We start from the raw sequence: 20905 nt of genomic DNA, 5'->3' as shown, positions 1-20905 counted from the left end.
TCCTAACCAACAGAGATGACTTAGTGGATAAAGTAGCAGTTACAGGAACTCTGGGGGAAAGCGACCATGTTGCACTTGAGTTCTTGGTTCTAAAGGAAGCAAAAGCTGAGTGTAGTCAAATGCGTACCCTGGATTTTAGGAAAGCTGATTTTAATAAACTCAGAACAATGATCAGTAAGGTCCCATGGCAAGCGACGCTAATGAGAAAAGGAGTCCAAGATGGGTGGGAGCTTTTAAAAAAGGAAATTCTCAAGGCACAATCACAAACAATTCCAACACGAAGGAAAGGTGGAAGACAACAGAAGAAGCCAATGTGGTTTCACAAAAAGCTTAGGGATAACCTGAAAACAAAAAAGGACACATATAGGAAGTGGAAAGAAGGCCAAGTAACAAAGGAAGAGTACAGGCAGGTAGCACAGAATTGCAGGGAAGGCTAAAGCTGAGAACGAGCTGAGGTTAGTTAGGGATGCTAAAAACAACAAAAAGGCTTTCTTCAGCTACATGCATAGTAAAAGGCAGAGGAAAGAAATGGTTGTTCAGCTATTAAATAAGGATGGCAAAACAATAACAGATGACAAAGAAAAGGCAGAGGTGCTCAATTCCTACTTTGGTTCAGTCGTCTCCCAAAAGAGGGTCTATGACTCCCCTGGCAAAGGCGAAGTGCAGGCTGAAGGGGCAGGATTGCAGCTTGAGATCGATAGGCATCTGGTCAAGGAACACCTAATTACTTTGAATGAGTTCAAATTTCCAGGGCCAGATGAACTGCATCCTAGAGTAATAAAGGAACTCGAAGAAGAACTCTCAGAACCGCTGTCTATTCTCTTTGAGAAATCATGGAGGACGGGGGAAGTGCCAGATGACTGGAGGAGGGCTAATGTTGTCCCTATCTTCAAAAAGGGTAAAAAGGAGGAACCTGGGAACTACAGACCAGTCAGTCTGACATCAATCCCTGGGAAAATTCTGGAGCAGATGATAAAGCAATCCATATGGAAGCACCTTGAAAACAATGCCATGATTACTCGAAGCCAACATGGATTTGTCAAAAACAAGTCCTGCCAGACAAATCTGATCTCATTTTTTGATCAAGAAACCTCCCTTGTAGACCGTGGGAATGCTGTAGATATCATATACCTCGACTTCAGCAAAGCTTTCGACAAAGTGCCCCATGATATCCTGATGAGCAAACTAGCTCAAAGTGGGCTTGATGAAACAACGATCCAGTGGATCCACAGTTGGCTACAGAATCGGACTCAAAGAGTGCTTATCAATGGGACCTTCTCAAACTGGGGAGAGGTAACGAGTGGGGTACCGCAGGGCTCAGTCCTGGGCCCAGTGCTCTTCAACATTTGTACTAATGACTTGGAGGAGGAGGTGCAGGGAATGCTGATCAAATTTGCAGATGACACAAAATTGGGCGGGATAGCTAATACCCTGGAAGACAGAAAGAAAATTCAAAGTGATCTGGATAGACTGGAGCGCTGGGCAGAAAACAACAGAATGACATTTCATAGGGAGAAATGCCAAGTTCTGCACCTAGGAAAAAGAAACCAAATGCACAGTTACAAGATGGGGGATACTTGGCTCAACAATACTATAAGCGAGAAGGATCTTGGAATTGTTGTTGATCACAAGCTGAATCTGAGCCAACAATGTGATGTGGCTGCAAAAAAGGCAAATGCTCTTTTGGGCTGCATTAATAGAAGCATCGCTTCCAAATCCCGGGAAGTACTAGTTCCCCTCTACTCTGCACTGGTTAGGCCTCATCTGGAGTACTGTGTCCAGTTCTGGGCACCACACTTTAAGAAGGATGCAGACAACAAGCTGGAGAGGGTTCAGAGGAGGGCAACAAAGATGATCAGGGGACTGGAAACAAAGCCCTCTGAAGACAGACTGAAAGAACTGGGCATGTTTAGCCTTGAGAAGAGAAGACTGAGGGGAGATATGATAGCGCTCTTCAAGTACTTGAAAGGTTGTCACAGAGAGGAAGGCCAGGATCTCTTCTCCATCATCCCAGAGTGCAGGACACGGAATAATGGGCTCAAGTGACAGGAAGCCAGATTCCGGCTGAACATCAGGAGAAACTTCCTGACTGTTAGAGCAACACGACAATGGAACCAATTACCTGGGGAGGTGGTGGGCTCTCCCACGCTGGAGGCGTTCAAGATGAGGCTGGACAGCCACCTGTCAGGGATGCTCTGACTTGGATTCCTGCATCGAGCAGGGGGTTGGACTTGATGGCCTTGTAGGCCCCTTCCAACCCCATTATTCTATGATTCTATGATTTTGTGGCTCACCATTTAGTCTCATAGCCATTAGAATCAAAGCTCCCAAGCAGCACGTGGTCACAGGATGGGCCTCCATTAGTGGTCTATATCATGGTGGGCCCAAAACTGCCACTCCCATCAATGTTGATGGGAATGGCAGGTGAGATTGGCCAGAAGTTGGACTGCCCAATGACTGGAAACTCTGTAAGCTGCAACCAATAAAGTTATGGCCATATATTATAACTTACTTTAGCCTATGTGTAATTATTGTTCCCACTCCATACTGTTGGCATGAGTTGATTCTGGGGTGTTTGTTTTAAGGTAGACTTTGTTTACATTTTAAGGTTTTACGTTTTACTGTGTTAGTCTTTCTAAGAAAAATAATATTTTTATTAAATAAAAATGGTTCTAAGAAAAAATGAAGCAACCCATTTAAATCTGCATGCCCATGAAACATGTTATCCACATAATCTTGAGCAAGCTAATATACTGGACTGGGTGCAGTCCAGCAGTACAGAAGGAAATGACTGGCAGTTGAGGAAAAGGGGTGGGGCCAGGGAAGGGGGCATGGCTATCTGGGAACCCTTGCGGGCCAGCTTTGGCTCACAGGGCTGAGGTTCAACGCCCCTGCCCTATAGTATTACAGTGTGATTTCAGGGAGTTTGGGGAGGAAGAGCTGTGTCAGGAGTTAAAATGGCAAGGTCTGTAATCCCTCAGTTGTTGTTGTTCAGTCATTAAGTCGTGTCCGACTCTTCGTGACCCCATGGACCATAGCACACCAGGCCTTCCTGTCCTCCGCTCTCTCCCGGAGCGTGCTCAAGTTCATATTCATTGCATCGGTGATGCTATCTAGCCATCTCATCCTCTGCCGTCCCCTTCTCCTTTTGCCTTCAGTCTTTCCCAGCATCAAGGTCTTTTCCAGGGAGTTTTCTCTTCACATTAGGTGACTAAGTTATTTGAGCTTCAGCTTCAGTATCTGTCCTTCCAATGAGCTCTCAGGGTTGATTTCCTTTAGCATTGACTGATTTGACCTCCTTGCAGTCCAGGGGACTCGTAAGAGTCTTCTCCAGCACCACAGTTCGAAAGCATCAATTCTTCGGCGCTCAGCCTTCCTTATAGTCCAGCTCTCACAGCCATACGTTGCTACTGGGAAAACCATAGCTTTGATTATGCGGACCTTTGTTGACAAGGTGATGTCTCTGCTTCTCACTATGCTGTCTAGGTTTGCCATAGCTTTCCTCCTAAGGAGCAAGCGTCTTTTAATTTCATGGCTACAGTCACCGTCTGCAGTGATCTTGGAGCCCAAGAAAATAAAATCTGTCACTGCTTCCATTTCTTCCCCTTCTATATGCCAGGAAGTGATGGGGCCAGATGCCATGATCTTTGTTTTTTTTAATGTTGAGTTTCAAACCAGCTTTTGCATTCTCCACTTTCACCCTCAACAAGAGGCTCTTGAGATCCTCTTCACTTTCTGCCATTAGGGTGGTATCGTCTGCGTATCTGAGGTTGTTGATAATTCTCCCGGCAATCTTAATTCCGACCTGTGATTCATCGAACCCGGCATTTCTCATGATGTACTCTGCATATAAATTAAATAAGCAGGGCAACAATATACAGCCTCGTCGCACTCCTTTCCCAATTTTGAACCACTCGGTTGTTCCATGTCTGGTTCTTACTGTTGCTTCTTGACCCTCATACAGGTTTTAAATCTGGAAGTTCCTACTAGCGATACAAGTGTTCAGTATTTCAGTATATGACATTAATGGGAAATCAGTCTCTACAAGTACTGGATGACAAATGCTTACTAACTACCCAATTAACAGAGAAGTTATTGGCAAAGATCTCACACAAATTAAGCAAGGTTTGCACAAATTCAGCCCAGTCTTAACTGATACGGGTGCAGTGATAGAGATGGGACTCCTTGCAGTTGACCCTTTGCCTCCAGGGCAAGGTCCTGAAGAAGATAGAAGAGTTAGAAAGTCTAGCTCTGTGTCCAGCTCTTCATGGGAACTACTGAGACAAAACTTTCTTTCTTTCTTTCTTTCTTTCTTTCTTTCTTTCTTTCTTTCTTTCTCACAGTGAGTCATTTCCTTTAGTTGCGGAATGTCGGAAAATCTTATCATAAACATAATTTTAGGAAGCTGTGGTCTTAATAGCAGGGACATTTTGTTACAGCTTGATTACTATGTTTATGAGAGGAGTTATCCATATTTCTCATCAAAGGGACATGAAAACACAGTCACACAGAGGAAAGTGCAATGAGTGGCTGCATAAGGGATCTTCTTGAATGTCTCACTATACCTGCAGAAGTACCACTTGATAAACAAGTTGGAAGTTTTTAATGCAGCAAATTTACCTAGAAAATGTACCCACAGCTGGTTTGTGGATCAGCTAAAGCATTACACATCTGTGGATGCTTCAGGAGAGAGCTTTTGGGAATATGTGAAGAGCGCTGGCAATGACAATTCACCAAAGAACCTTCAACAACTTAAAGCAGCTGCTAATTCTTCGAGCATGTCAGTGGCAGAATGTGAGCAGACATTCAGTCCTATATCACTGTCTCTCCAACAATAAACTCAGTTTTACAGGAAGGAAGGAAGGAAGGAAGGGAAGAAAGAAAAAGAAAGAAAGGGAAAAGCTCTAGTCTGTTTTATTAGCTTGGTTGTCCCTCCCCTATGAGTTTTTGAGCAAGATGATTGTGTAAAAGGATGGTTGTGAAATGTATTTTGTCATACTCGCTACCTTTTTTGCCCTCCAACGGTGGAACAAGTGCACACACTTAAAGAAGGAGGACATCTGGAATGTTTTCTGAAGGTTTGTCATGTTTAATATTAGGCCGGATTCATCAGTGTTTTGGACTTCATTTATACTCATTCTATTCAAAGTCATGCCTGAGCACCGCAATGCACTTCTGCAAAATACTTTACAGTCAGGTTGGTAGACTGCATATGAAACAGTCTGTCCTAACTTGAAATGATGTCACCCTTCTTCCTTTTTGGGTCACACCATGCACCACTTCAGTTTCTAATCAGTTTGTGATGAGATACATCAGAGAAACGTCGTCAGGCTGAGAACAAACACATTGAGGAGTGTCACGTAAGTGCTTTGGGATGGAGATAAATGAATTTGGGGACAACAGTGTTTCATTTGACCCAGGCTGGATCTACACAGGGGATTTACTCCAGTGCTACTGTGCCTCACACATGGCCTCCCTGACAATTAGCCATGCTGGCTGGGGCTTATGGGACCTGTAGTCCAAAACACTGGGTTGCCTCCCCCTGGCTTGGGACAACAAGTTGTAGGGACAAATTGGTGAGCAAGGGATGCATTAAGCGCTCTTCTCCACCACAAATGCCCTTACTTTGCATTAGTGTTAGGAGGCAAACGTGGGGCTGGGAAATGGGTGTCTGCTGATGTGACATATATTTCAGTCCTCAAGCCAGCCCTCCCCCTGTGGTGCCCTCCAGATGTTCTGGAGTACAGGTCCCATCTTCCCCGACCATTGGCCATGCTGGCTGGGCTGGTGGGAGTTGCCAACCAATACATCTGGAGGACACCATCTTGGGGAAGTCTGCTCTATTGTGGATGTAATGGAGAAAAACCACTCAAGTTACATTCAGTGGCTGCTGGGGCAAAAGCCCAGGGTCATGGGAAGCCCATTCCCAGTGCAGGACCAGGGGTGTGCGGCTTCCATTGCATTCTGTAGGGAGAGAATTAAGAGGATGTGAATGCAAATACTAAGGCGTTGATAAACGTGTTGCTCAGGAACGAGGGCAGCCTTGAAAGGAGGATTGTTTGTTCAGGCCACATGTGTGATTCCTTAGGAGTATTATAGAGGTGGTTATTATGAAGTATGAACAATGATCTTACAAATGCACATTTTTGCAATAGAATCTTGAACAAGCATTTGACCCAAGCTATGAATCTTGTCTCCTCCAATATTATTTTCTCTCTTTCCCCTCCCTGTACCCCCAGCTTTTGAAGCCTGAAATGGTTCTGTGTGTTCACTCTGAGGGCTAGCCTTTATTTATTCATATTTATTTATTTACATATTTAATTCTGGGACAAAAATGACACAAACTCTCATTTATCTCACTTTGTCCAGGCAAGCTGCTGTGTTTCTGTTTTGCATGCAACACATATTTTCAGCGAGCAGCACAGGAATGACTCATGGGTCAATGCATGGGCAGGGATCCCAGCTTCATTTCAAATATGGGGGGGGCACGAAGGTGGCCAAATTGCAGTGCTTGTCCTGATCTGAGGGAGGGCTGTTCATTTGTCCTGAACTGAGGGAGGGCTGTTCATTTGTTTGTTTACAATAGGGGGGTTGTTTGTTTGCAGACATCTCAGCTACAGCAACAGATCCAGTAGGAATGGCTAGCGGAACTGTGGTCGTAATTCCCTCAAATGGTGCTGGCATAATACAGGCAGGCCAGGGGATCCCTGGCCCCGCTGTCCAACCACCAGGGAATGTGCAATATATACAGTATGGAGGCCAGCAGTTTGGAAGTCCCAACAACCAGCCTCAGCAGAACTCTCAACTGGGGGCACTGGAGAAACTCCTCAATGTAGAGACCAAGACTCTGGGGGTAAGCACGTCTTATATCTGATCACGTAGATGGCTATGGTGATAACAGTGGTTTCCCGGCACATGAGTGGTTTCAGTGCAAGAAAGACTATACTGAACTATAGGGATTGGCTCAAGAGTGAACCGCCCAGAGAACTTTGGCTATGGGGTGGTATAGAAATTTAATGAATGAATGAAATGAATGAAGAGGTGATATGCAGCAAAGGAGCATCCCATTATTTTCTGATCTGAAGTGGTTTTGTTCGTGATATTTAAAGATGTTTGGGCATCACTGGCTGACTGGCTCAGGCATGGGGACGCTGAGGTCGTTAGGGTGCTTCATGATGCGCTCGGGCCCTGGCAGCTCATAATCATCCCAGTCACTAGAAAATCTAAAAACATTTGCTTCCCAAAACAAGGTACCAAAAGTCTACCCTCAAAATGGTTACATTAGTCCCATGTTAGCTCAGAATGGAAATGTGATACATACATAGTCCAAGTCTCCCTGATTATTAGGAAAATCTGAAAGAAAACTCTGATGTTTATCATGAATCCCCAGAAATGCGGGGGGGGGGGGAGGTTTTCCCCAAAATAGTTAAGGTATGTCCAGGCCAGTCAGAATGCTGAAATTTGGTGCATACATAGCAGAAATACACAGATTATTACTATTAACATTTGAAACCAGGTGTTATGCTCCTGCACCCCAGTCCTCGAGGGGAGAACTTGCAGGGGCTTCAGCGCTTATGCAGAGCTCAGAGACTTGTGGTGTTCCTTTTATGGAGGTTTATTTCTACCTACAGCATCACAGCTCCAAGCCATCCCCTGCTTCCTCTCCACTGCCCAGGGATCTTCTTCTGCAAGACAAGAGCTGCTCCCCTTTTGTCTTAGATTCACCCTTCCCCCAGATCCATTTCCCCCTACCCCCTCAGGCCTTGTAGAACAAAGGCTACCAATTCAAGATAACCTTTGGGTCACTTGTCCCAAAGATGGCTTTCGGGGAAATCCTCAGTCTCTTTGAACACAGCAGCACTGAATGGTAAGGTACCTCTGGAGGTAATATAGACTGACCCCCAAACACATAACACTAGTTATAGTTACATCTAACAGTCAATGACTGGGGCATGAAAGTTATCTCATAATTAAGACCCACATTCCTGCATAGAGCAGGAGCAGAGCAAAATGTAGAGATGGACAAATCTGTCAATTTCACTTTCTCTCAGTTTCTCATTTTTCCAATCTTAACTTTGGCTCAAACTACACTTTATGTTGATTACGTAGCATATAGCATTTTTTACACATTCGTATCAATGGAGGCTTTTTGTTTGCTTTTTTTTTTTTTAACTCCCAGGTGGGGGAGAGGGTAGGGATTTCAGGAAGCAAACAGTGGGCGGGGGGAGGTGATACGCTGTAGTTCTGATCCAAATTAGGACTGCATGCATGTACCTGAGAGAGAAAAAAAGAGAGGAGTCAGCTACATGCTAAGTAATTAAGGTAACATGCAGTTCAGAGATATTTTCTGCTATTTTTCCTTTGTGGGTAGGTTCAAATCTTTTTCATATTTTGTCTTTCACCTGTATTAGGAGGACTGGTGACTGTTTCATCTTGTTTGTGTACTTTTCTCATGCAGGCCATCCAGATCATGATTGGATTGATACATGTTGGCTTTGGGGCTGTCTACCTTTTTGTTTCTGGACGGTACTACCTGAGTATTGCCAGTATTGGAGGCTGGCCATTCTGGGGCGGACTATTTGTAAGTAGTGTATTATTTGTCTGTTTGAGAGCCAGCGTGTGTCATTGCCTGTAGTTCTGAACTTTGGCCTCAGAGAGGAGTTGTTGTTGTTCAGTCGTTCAGTCGTGTCCAACTCTTCGTGACCCCATGGACCATAGCACGCCAGGCCTTCCTGTCCTGCGCTCTCTCCCGGAGCGTGCTCAAGTTCATATTCATTGCATCCGTGATGCTATCTAGCCATCTCATCCTCTGCCGTCCCCTTCTCCTTTTGCCTTCAGTCTTTCCCAGCATCAGGGTCTTTTCCAGGGAGTTTTCTCTTCGCATTAGGTGGCCAAAATATTGGAGCTTCAGCTTCAGTATCTGTCCTTCCAATGAGCACTCAGGGTTGATTTCCTTTAGGATGGACTGATTTGACCTCCTTGCAGTCCAGGGGACTCGTAAGAGTCTTCTCCAGCACCACAGTTCGAAAGCATCAATTCTTCGGCGCTCAGCCTTCCTTATAGTCCAGCTCTCACAGCCATACATTACTACTGGGAAAACCATAGCTTTGATTAGACGGACCTTTGTCGGCAAGGTGATGTCTCTGCTTCTTACTATGCTGTCTAGGTTGGCCATAGCTTTCCTCCCAAGGAGCAAGCGTCTTTTAATTTCATGGCTACAGTCACCGTCTGCGGTGATCTTGGAGCCCAAGAAAGTAAAATCTGTCACTGCTTCCATTTCTTCCCCTTCTATATGCCAGGAAGTGATGGGGCCAGATGCCATGATCTTAGTTTTTTTAATGTTGAGTTTCAAACCAGCTTTTGCACTCTCCTCTTTCACCCTCAACAAGAGGCTCTTTAGATCCTCTTCACTTTCTGCCATTAGGGTGGTATCGTCTGCATATCGGAGGTTGTTGATAATTCTCCCAGCAATCTTAATTCCGACCTCTGATTCATCCAACCCGGCATTTCTCATGATGTACTCTGCATATAAGTTAAATAAGCAGGGTGACAATATGCAGCCTTGTCGTACTCCTTTCCCAATTTTGAACCAATCGGTTGTTCCATGTCTGGTTCTTACTGTTGCTTCTTGACCCTCGTACAGGTTTCTCAGGAGACAGGTAAGGTGGTCTGGTACTCCCATCACTTTAAGAATTTGCCACAGTTTGTTGTGATCCACACAATCAAAGGCTTTAGCGTAGTCAATGAAGCAGAAATAGACGTTTTTCTGGAATTCTCTTGCTTTCTCCATGATGCAGCGAATGTTGGCGATTTGATCTCTAGTTCCTCTGCCTCTTCTAAACCCAGCTTGTACTTCCGGTAGTTCTCGGTTCGCATACTGCTGAAGCCTAGCTTGTAGGATTTTGAGCATCACCTTGCTGGCATGTGAAATGAGCGCAATGGTGCGGTAGTTTGAACACTCTTTGGCGTTGCCCTTCTTTGGAATTGGAATGTAAACTGACCTTTTCCAGTCTTGTGGCCACTGTTGAGTGTTCCAGATTTGTTGGCATATTGAATGCAGCACTTTAACAGCATCATCTTTTAGGATTTTAAATAGCTCGGCTGGAATACTGTCATCTCCGCTAGCTTTATTGTTACTAATGCTTCCTAAGGCCCACTTGACTTCACTCTCTAGGATGTCCGGCTCAAGTTCAGTGAGCGCACTATCATGGCTATCAGGGACATTCAGATCTTTCCTGTATAGTTCTTCTGTGTATTCTTGCCACCTCTTCTTAATCTCATCTGCTTCTGTTAGGTCCCTGCCTTCTTTGTCCTTTATCATGCCCATCTTTGCACAAAACGTTCCCTTGAGATCTCCAATTTTCTTGAAGAGATCTCTAGTCTTTCCCATTCTGTTGTTTTCCTCGATTTCTTTGCATTGTTCACTTAAGAAGGCCTTCTTGTCTCTCCTTGCTATTTTCTGGAACTCTGCATTCAGTTGGGTATATCTTCCCCTTTCTCCCTTGCTTTTCGCTTCCCTTCTTTCGTGAGCTACTTGTAAAGCCTCATCAGACAGCCACTTGGCTTTCTTGCATTTCTTTTTCTTTGGGATGGATTTCGTTGCTGCCTCCTGAACAATGTTACGGACCTCCGTCCATAGTTCCTCAGGCACTCTGTCTATCAGGTCTAATCCCTGAAATCTATTCCTCACCTCCACTGTATATTCATCAGGGATATGATTTAGGTCATACCTGAACGGTTTAGTGGTTTTCCCGACGTTCTTCAATTTAAGCCGAAATTTTGCAAGAAGCAGCTCATGATCTGAGCCACAGTCAGCTCCAGGTCTTGTTTTTACTGACTGTATGGAGCTTCTCCATCTTTGGCTGCAAAGGACATAATCAATCTGATTTCGATATTGACCATGTGGTGACGTCCATGTGTAGAGTCGCCTCTTGTGCTGTTGGAAAAGAGTGTTTGCTATGATCAGCGTGTTCTCTTGGCAAAACTCTATTAGCCTTTGTCCTGCTTCATTTAGTACACCAAGACCATGCTTGCCTGTCATCCCGGTGATTTCTTGACTTCCTACTTTATCGTTCCAATCCCCTATGATGAAGAGGACATCTTTTTTTGGTGGTAGTTCTTGAAGGTGTTGTAGGTCTTCATAGAACCGATCAACCTCAGCTTCTGCGGCCTCAGTGGTTGGGGCATAGACTTGAATTACTGTGATGTTGAATGGTTTGCCTTGGATTCGTACTGAGATCATTCTATCGTTTTTGAGATTGTACCCCAGTACTGCTTTTCCCACCCTTTTGTTGACTATGAGTGCTACTCCATTTCTTCTAAGGGATTCTTGCCCACAAGAGTAGATATGATGGTCACCTGAATTAAATTTGCCCATGCCTGTCCATTTTAGTTCGCTGATTCCCAAGATGTCGATGTTCAATCTTGCCATCTCATGTTTGACCACCTCCAGCTTACCTTGATTCATTGATCTGACATTCCAGGTTCCTAAACAATATTGTTCTCTACAGCATCGGATTTTCTTTTCACCACCAGACACATCCACAGCTGAGTGTCCTTTCGGGTTTGGCCCAGCCGCTTCACTCTTTCTGGCGCTACTTGGAAATACCCTCTGCTCTTCCCCAGTAGCATATTGGACACCTTCCGACCTGAGGGGCTCATCTTCCGGCGTCATCTCTTTTCGCCTTGTGATATGTTCCATGGGGTTTTCTTGGCAAGAATACTGGAGTGGGTTGCCATTTCCTTCTCCAGTGGACCACATTTTGTCAGAACTCTCTGCCATGACCTGTCCGTCTTGGGTGGCCCTGCACGGCATAGCTTATGGCTTCACTGAGGTACGCAAGCCCCTTCGCCACAACAAGGCAGTGATCCATGAATGGGTCAGAGAGGAGACCTACATTCAATTTCCTGTGTACAGAGAATAGCTGATAAACAAGGCACTATCCCTATCACCTGCTGTTTCATTTCTATAAAATGGAATAGACACACATGTATGTTATGAAGAAGGAAATTTTAAAATAAGCTATTTGCCTGGAACATTAAGGACTGGGCATCACACACACACACACACACACACACACTTTGCAAAATTCCGTCCCACCTCACAACATTCTGTCACACTCTGGCGTGACCAAGAAACAGAACTCTAGACAGGGCTACCAGAGCTACCAAGACAGGTAATGGCTTCATTCTTGATGGGTGGGGTCACCAAGGGCAGCATCCCTCTGCTAGTTCCGTCACCAACGGCAACCCTTTCTTTTCACCAGTATAAGTGATTCTTTGTGGAGATGTGAATAATAAAGTGCTGCTTAGGGATAATATTCCTGTCTGGATGCAACTTGTCTTCCACCCTTCACAATAGGGATTCCCTGATTATGTTTTTTTTTTTTACTGGGCTGGTCTATTCTGTAGCTGCAATTATCCTGTAGGTTTTTAGTAATGTTTTATTACTGGTATTTGTTGGTTTATGAATGTTTGCCGCCTTACTATTGTATGAGTTTGTTATTATATGAATTTTAATGTTTAAGCTGCTTGTTTTTGTTGCTGCTTTTAACTTTGATGGTATAAAACTGGATTTTATTTATTTTTATTGTGTTTAATTTCTGATTACCTATGTTACCCTGAGATCTTTGGCTGCGGGCAGCATTGAATTAATAAATAATAAATGAAGGGTGAAATCCATTTAAGTTGTTCCGCTGATGGAACTACTTCTGTCAATGGAACCAGGAAGGGGGAAATCTCCCCCCCCCCCGGCATTCTCTTAAAATCTGTTCTGGAAGGTTGGGAGACCTTCCAAAGTAGATCTGGGGGCTGCACGGGAGGAGGAGAAAGTCCACTCTCATGTCAAAGCCAAACTTACAAATTCAAAAATATTTTAATAAATGCAATCGCCTTGTCACTGTGAATGCACTTTTTTGATGATATATGTGAGATAGTCCAAAGTTCAATGTTTCTTCTTTAAAAAGTGATGTTACTTGCCCTTAATGGGGTAAAATAATCAATTATCTAACATAACTCCCATAGTGCCCAGTTTTCCAGGAGCTTGCTGCAAATTTTAACTGAACTCAGTCAAATATATTTTTCTTTTTCTTTTGGACAGTTCATTATTTCAGGATCCCTGTCAGTTAATGCTGCGAATCATCTAAGTACTTCCTTGGTGAGATATTTAGCATTTTCCACACTTCTACCATGCTGGAGATGCCAACAAATAACTTCCTTTCTCATTATACAAGAATAAGTAAGAATACATATATTATTATTTCTTATTACTTGAGAACACATACATTATTATTTCCTTCCATATCAGCAGTCTACACTATTCAGATGTGCATTACCCATCAGTCAGAGTAGTGTGTATGACTGCTGCTCATTAACTCTGCTGCTCTGTAGAAAACTGGTCAGGTAAGTCCCACCTTTTGTCCCATGCCTATAAAGCACCCAGAGGACTCAATGAAGGGAATCTGGAAACAAGGCCCAGTAAACATCGTATTCTTTGGAAAACAGGGCAGCTCTCAGGCAGAGGGATCTCTTGGCGTGATATTTGTTGCTCTGCAGTGCCACTCAGGAACTGCAGCTCATTAGCAAATCAAGTTAGGAATATTGGAGAAGATTTAGAGCAGATGGAAATCCTTACACTAGCCTGATTCTGTGTGTCTCTCTTTCAGGTGAAATGCAGTGTGGGAATGAACATCACAAGTGCCATAATGGCATTAATTGGCATCTTTCTATATATAGTAGACATAATTGTAAACCATCGTTATTATACTGATTATGAAATACTTTTTCTAAGGGTAAGTGAACAAATTCTAAGAAACATATTGCCTTTATGGACAGGATCCAAGGAAGTGCACACGTATAAATGGGAAAGGAACACACACAGCTTGAACTTTGCTTGCTGTTTTCACTGTAGAGTAGATGTTCCTACAGCCAAAAGAGACAGCAAGCAATTAACTTGGCAGCTTGTCTCTTATGCAGCCGGGGATGCTGTGGAGAAAACAGCAAGCAAAGCTTAAAGTGCAGATATGGCTCCCTTCAGCGTGCATGCCCCTTCTTTGGATTTTGGTTTGTGGGTTTTGTAACCTGGAATTCTGGCAAGCTCAGGAATCTGGGAGAAAATAAACAGCCAATAGCTGAGACCACAGTAACCACCACATACCATTCTGAACAAGTTCAGCATGCAAAACCACCCCTTCTTCATAGACCCTTTGATCAAAAAAGGTACAAAATAATCACCGCTGTCCCCAGCTCCATGGCCAGCCCGAGGATTTTGCTGCCTGAGGTGGAGGACAAGATGGTACCGCTCTCCCATTCCATGGGCAGAGGCTGACTGGACTGCCAGTTGAATCTTACTTCAGTATTGGTGATGGTGGGTGAGCATCCTCCACCATACCTGAGGGGAGCAGACAAGTTTGGAACATGCAGTTCTGATCCTGAATGCAGGAATGGTGGGGGACTCAGGAGGAACAGTAGGGGGCAGCTGTTTCTGTCCCCCCAACATCTGCTGCCTAAGGTAGCTCCCTCCCTCTACGTAAGGGTAGGGCCAGCCCTGCCCAGCTCTTCTCCAGGTGTTTTCCTCTCCTTCTTCTTCTTCTTCTTCTTCTTCTTCTTCTTCTTCTTCTTCTTCTTCTTCTTCTTCTTCTTCTTCTTCCTGGAATGTGGTTAGAAGGGCACTTTCAAATTTTGCAGCTGAACTACTTTGTAGAAGGTATATAATACATGTCTCACCTGCTTCTCTCCTCTGCAGTCTGTAGGTTCTGGTTTTGCTTCCCTCCTCATCTTGTTCAGCTTGCTGGAGTTCTGCATCACTGTTTCATCAGCACATTTTGGGTGCCAGGCAGTCTGCTGTAACAATGAGATGGTAAGCTTTTGAATGTATGATTTAGTTTTTAAGCAGATCATACTGAAAAGCCCAAGGAGAAGATGCTGGGCGTGGGGGGAGACTTATGTTTACTCATGAGTGCAAAATGCCTTCAGGCTACCATGGGGTTCTTACAGGGGTTCTCTTTGAATCTTCTCTTGGTATATGCTGGGGATGCTGGGTCTGGATCATGAGCCTGATGTAGCATAGGCTGCCAAAATCATTCACCTCTCTCACTGTCATCGCTAGGGATGGAAGAAGAAGTGATGTTCAAGGTTGTCAAAGTTCTCAGTTTTCCACCTCGATGCTCAGTTCACCTAGTTATTGTTCCCAAACCTCTTTTTGGGAGAACAGGAAATGTATGCATTTTTGAACAAGAAAATGTACATTTTTAGTGTATGCACTCAAATGTGCACTTTCTCCCATTGATTAAAGTGTGAAAATGTGTCCGTTTTTTCTTTTTAAAGTGCATTTTACGGTGCACATTTTTCATAAAGGATGCATTTTGCGAATGAGATCGCAAGCTGAAGAATGTGTGAGCCTTTCCCAAAAAATGAGATATCATTTGTGCTCACATTCAGGGTTGTGAGTGGGACGCATTTTCTTTACACAATTTTCAAATGTGCAGATGTTTTCAAATGATTTTTTTTTAAAGAAAAAAATCATTTCAAATTCAGATATGTATGGATTTCTGTCTGCAAGTTGCGTCTGGGGCCATGTTTGCGTCTGGGAGGTGTGAGTTCGGTAAATCTGTTTTTTAAAAAAAGGTTGACAAGGCAAAGTTCTCACACATTCCTAATGGGTTTTTTAAAGATGGGTTCAAACAAGCATAGGCTCTAGTAATAAAAATCCTTCGTATTTTTCCAACATGCCTAGCCATGAAGCTTCAAAGGAGGAAAAATTACAATGAAATGATAACGTCAATGGTGCTGACAGTGAAAATATGTCTTACAGTAAATTTGAATTTTTTTTGTATTTCAGGCCATAGGCTTTGCGCCATACACTGTCCTCAGAGCTGGTGCAAGTCCTGCTGAAGGCAATCCTGGACCTCCATACTATGCCAGTGAGGGATCTGCTATCAATTTTCAAGCTTAGTAACAAAACCAAGAGAGACGTTATGGGTGATGCTATAGGCCTGTATGCACAACATGCTAACCCACATTCAGTGGCTGAGTGTGGGTTGTTTGGATCTGTGAGTTGTTCGTTGAACTGTGGGTTGTTAACCATGCAGTGTGGCTGGACGACCACCCTGAACAAACCAGCAACAAACCATGAGTTCTCAAGGTGGCTTGTTCGGGGGAAAATGACCCTCACTGCATGGTTAACACGCCACCCTGGCCGCGTTCAGACAACATGATAACCCACAGTTCAACACACAACACACAGTTCAAAACAACCCACCCTCAACCACTGAGTGTGGGTTAGGCTGTTGTGTGAACAGCTCCTATATCAGCAATCACAACAATATTAGGAATTGTTATTGCTTTCCTACCATTTTTGCAATCTGTCCACCCAGGCTATGTGCTATGGCTGCAACTTTTAGCAGATCAATCAATCTGATTCAATGATCAGTGAATTGATGGAGCAGGGTCTGAAAGCTGCTGTGAAATCACCATGGTGGTGTTAGTGTTGCACGGCGTGAGATTTGATGATTCCACCCTCCTTAGATTCCTTTAGTTTCAACTAAAGACCCCTCTGACCCCAAACTGATCTGGTTTGGGTTCCCTTGAGCCATCCCCACCAGCTCTTCCCTTTCCCAAATTCACCAAAGCCAAAGGACAGCAGAAGAGCTCCAGGAGAAATCTGTTCAGTTTGTGCTTTAATGTGAACGTAACTATTTTTGCACTTTCAAACCATTATGTGAACTGAAAGTCAGTTAGCCTTTGAAATTTGCACTTCTCTGAAATAAGCAATGAAGTTCTCTAATCAAAGAATGTGTATAAAAATGTGCATATTAGGGGAAATGGCATTAAAATGTGTTATGTTTGGGAAACTGCTTGCAAAAAAATGTACATATTAAGCAAAAATGCATACATAATGCCATGTATTAGGAAAAACATGCACAAAAATGCTTATGAATTTCCATGTGAACCTAAACAAAATTTCAAAGTTTGAGATGAACTGAACTTAAGATGGAGAAATTCTTGAAGTTTGAGATGAACTGAATTTTAAAAATGGGAAACTGAGACAAACTGAAATTGACAGATTCAGCTGTCTCTAGGGGAGCTCCAGAGGATTTCCAGCATCCATTGGGCCTGTATTTTTTCCCTTCTTTTTTTATCCTTTATAATTCTTTTCTTTTTAATTATTATTATTTCTATTATCAATATTATGATACTAGAATTAGAAATATTTTTGGCTGGTTGATTTTTAAGCTTTATTATTATATAACAGCATAAAATTTATTAGTTTGTTATTATTATTACTTATCCTTTCTAATTTCCTTCCTTTTTATTATTATTACTATCATTATTATGAGACTTTGGTTAGTAATATTTTTGGCTGGTTAAATTGTTAAGCTCTACTATTATATGTTAACTGAAGGGCAATATATGGTTATTGGAAATGAATTGTAGGCCTGCTCCCTTCCTATAAGACTGATGATATGATATTGAAATGTAAGGTTGGTTATCTATGCTGTACTGAATTGTAATACTGGCAATGTTGCAGGTATAACTTTTAAGTAGAATGGTATTTGAAGTTTGTGTGTAATGGAGTTTAAATTTAATCCTTTTAAGTAACTTTTTATATTTTTTCATTTTCTTTCTTGCTTTCTTCTTCCTTTTCCTTCTTCTGTTTTCTTTTTCTTTTTCATTATTGCAGTGTCCTCCTAAGAGTACTGTATCGTTGGGAAACTGTCGATAATGATTAGTTTGTTGGTACAGTTTATTTCATTTATAAAGATAAAAAATAGAATAAAAAGTATTTTTTTCAAAAGGCCTAGATGGTCCTGTACACATTTGTTGTTGTTGTTCAGTCGTTCAGTCGTGTCCGACTCTTCGTGACCCCATGGACCATAGCACGCCAGGCCTTCCTGTCCTGTGCTCTCTCCCAGAGCGTGCTCAAGTTCATATTCATTGCATCGATGATGCTATCTAGCCATCTCATCCTCTGCCGTCCCCTTCTCCTTTTGTCTTCAATCACCTGTACACATGCACAGCACCATCTAGTGCCACCAGCAGTTATGGGAAATGTAGTTGTCTTGATGTGACATGTATGCTTGTCTAAGGCTATATGAAGCTCTCCGTTCCACAGAGGCTGCTGGCAACTGTTGCCACACTTGATGTCCATCTGGAACCTACTTGTTGGGGTTCAAGAAGTAAGCCCTTCTGGAACATGAATGGGTGGAGTGAGGAGTACTCCAGTGCTAGGGGAGTCTTTCCCATCTATGATCCTGGCTCTGCTATGCTACAGAACAGGCTGCAGTCAGTCCAGTAGAACTGGCCCAGAAACTAGCATATTTACCAAAATATACAGGAGCTCAGCATGTGTAACTTTAGGAAAGTTAGTCTAGGCAGTGGAGTCTCCTCATGGGGTACTGGGTGTGGGAGGAGGAGTGATACTAGAGCTTTTCCAGAAACAGGAGGCTTTACTAAGAAAGTAAAATGAAAGGCAAATTGCAAGGTAAATTACTGAAGGCTCGTTCCACAACAGAGGGGGAGACTGAGAGTTATGGGGAGAGAAGATTAGACAGCAGTGAGCCAAGAACAGCTATATAGTGATGTGTCAGCATTTGGGGTAGGGGAAGGGCCAGCCTAAGACATTTTGCTGCCTGAGGTGAATCAGCAAAGTTCGCCCCCTCCCACAGGCCAAAGGCTACATGGCAGCCAAGGTCTGTTAAGCTATTTTGGTACCTGAGGCAGAACATCACAAAAGTGCTTCTTTTCCTCCCTGGCAGTAGAAAGACAACGATAATACATTATATCATTAACAGGTCACTGCCCTTCACATGCTGTACCCCAGTGGTCCCATATCATTTCTTCAGCTCCTCTTAAATGAGCTTGCCTACCAGCATCCACTCCTCCCAATCCCTGCACCATCTTCTCTCCCCCCATCTCTCTTCTGCCACTCCACCCCTGCATTACAGGGAGAGGAAGACAGCTGCTGCCAGTTATCAAGCTCCGCATGCACCTGGGGTGGGGGGAACAGCAGAGAAACAACATGTTTGTGCCCAAGAATGCCACCCATAAAAAACAGAGTCACCTTGCTTTAGGGTCTCTCACATGGCCTTTCTACACAATGCATTTTTTGTGCACTCATGATTACTCACCGACGGAAGTCTGTGGGTGCTTTACATGACGCCATCTGTAAAGTATTAGGTGGGTAGGTGGATGTACCTTGTAGACATGCTGGGTCCTGGGATTTTTACTGTTGGTTGTACAACATTGTTTTATATTCTTGTATGCAAATGTTTCTATATTACGCTATTGCATTGCATTTCTAGAGGTTGATCTTTGTGAAATGCCCAGAGAGCTTTGGCTAATGGGCAGTGTAGAAATGTAATGAAAGAGTGGACATCATAGGCATCATCTCAACTGATGGCTCTGGCACCAGCACGGAGGCCCTTCCCCAAGGCAAAGCACCCACACAGGCTGTGTTTATTAGGTCAGGTATTGAAAATTAATGGTGGTCTCAGGTAGCCGGCTCAGGTCAACTCAGCCTTCCATCCTTCCGAGGTCGGTAAAATGAGTACCCAGCTTGCTGAGGGAAAGGTAGTCACGACTGGGGAAGGCAATGGCAAACCACCCCACGACAGTCTGCCATGAAAACGGCAGCATAAGCGGCGTCCCTCTAGGGGTCAGTAATGACCCGGTGCTTGCACAGGAGGAACCTTTCCTTTCCTGGTTATGGCTAGAGTGCTGCTATGTGATTCCCACACAACAGAACTGCTTGCTGAATCAATGTCATGTGCTTCAGTATGGCTGCTCAGTCCCCAGTGGACCACAGCTTGGAGAAGGCCTTGAATCTCCAGTCCCATTTAACTCAGTCTTATAGCTTCTAATTGTTGCCTCTAGTGTAGGAGTGCAGAACCGGGGGACCTCCAGAGGTTGTTGAACTCCAACTCCTGTCATCCTTGGCCGTAAGTATTTACGTAGCCTATCACGGTAAAGGCAGCCATGCAAATGGCCCCTCCTCTTTGCTGTGATAGGCTACGTAAATATTTAAGTAGCCTATCACGGGCTACCGTAGGCACGCAAATTATGTCCCCTACGCAGGACGCCATTTGCATGGCCGCAGAGTGGATCCGGCCGGGCAGGATTCCGGGGGGGAGGAACGGATCGCCTCCCCCTGCCCCAGCGGATGCCCTGACCGGAACCAGGTAAGGGATTCGTACATCCCTACACTATTCTAAAGATGCTGGTGAAGTTCTTCCAAATCAAGCTTAGAAAATAACTCCAGGGACTTTTGAAAACCCACCCCCAAGGGGATGGAAGCACACTTTACACACACCTGAACTCTTCTCTGGCTCAAATTGAAATTCAAGTCAGAGAAGGGAAGGATGTCGCAGTTCTGGCTGCTTATTCAGTCCCTCCATTTTATATAACCCCTTTTGTTTCCAGTTTGCATATTGCTCTTGTTTATCTACATGAGCAAAATTTGGATGCAACAAGAATGGAACCAATGAGGATATTTCCAGGATTTATTTTTTTTCTATTTTTACCAAAATTTAACATAGTGTATAAAAATGGGTTGGCTAATTCACAAATATTTTTGCCACTGTGCCAGATCTTTTGAATCAATTATTGTGAGAAGCATATCAGAAAAGTAATTTAATGTTAGCATTGCTACCATTTTAATAACACTAGTCCTACCCATAATTGTTAATTATACCTCAGACAATCTTTTTATATCCTTTTTTTGTTTGCCTGATCACTGGATGCAGATTTAGCTGCTGCAGTTCATTTACATTTTTTGAAATAATTACTCCTAGGTATTTAAATCATTTATGAAATTTTGGAATGCCCAAATATTTTGAATTTCTTGTCGCACTTTGGATTTAATGTTTATATATAGTATTCCAGATTTTTTATATACTTTATATATACA

General features: G+C 43.5%; 1 protein-coding gene across 1 annotated transcript; it reads left to right on the top strand.

Moving 5' to 3' along the window:
* Nucleotides 1–5314: 5314 nt before the first annotated feature.
* Nucleotides 5315–17823, top strand: LOC146357974 (membrane-spanning 4-domains subfamily A member 8-like). The gene is made up of 7 exons (XM_084859458.1): nt 5315–5360; nt 6606–6853; nt 8459–8581; nt 13100–13156; nt 13665–13790; nt 14744–14857; nt 15839–17823. Exons 2-7 carry the CDS (start codon nt 6638–6640, stop codon nt 15950–15952), a joined length of 750 nt encoding a protein of 249 aa, XP_084715584.1. The 5' UTR covers nt 5315–5360; nt 6606–6637; the 3' UTR covers nt 15953–17823.
* The last annotated feature ends 3082 nt before the right edge of the window (nt 17824–20905 follow it).

The sequence above is a fragment of the Heloderma suspectum genome, chromosome 1 (genome assembly GCF_057233095.1).
Source record: "Heloderma suspectum isolate Gila_16-S chromosome 1, 16-S_ref, whole genome shotgun sequence".
In the NCBI taxonomy this organism is placed as follows: domain Eukaryota; kingdom Metazoa; phylum Chordata; class Lepidosauria; order Squamata; family Helodermatidae; genus Heloderma; species Heloderma suspectum.
Note: the sequence above shows the minus strand (reverse complement) of the source record. Positions and strands in the feature narration are given on the sequence as shown.

Excerpts from the sequence above, each read along its gene's own strand:
- LOC146357974 (XM_084859458.1), top strand. The coding sequence starts at position 6,638 with ATGGCTAGCGGAACTGTGGTCGTAATTCCCTCAAATGGTGCTGGCATA. Across the intron at positions 13,157-13,664 it reads ATCATCTAAGTACTTCCTTG|GTGAAATGCAGTGTGGGAAT; the intron begins GTGAGATATTTA and ends TCTCTCTTTCAG. Across the intron at positions 13,791-14,743 it reads ATGAAATACTTTTTCTAAGG|TCTGTAGGTTCTGGTTTTGC; the intron begins GTAAGTGAACAA and ends TCTCCTCTGCAG.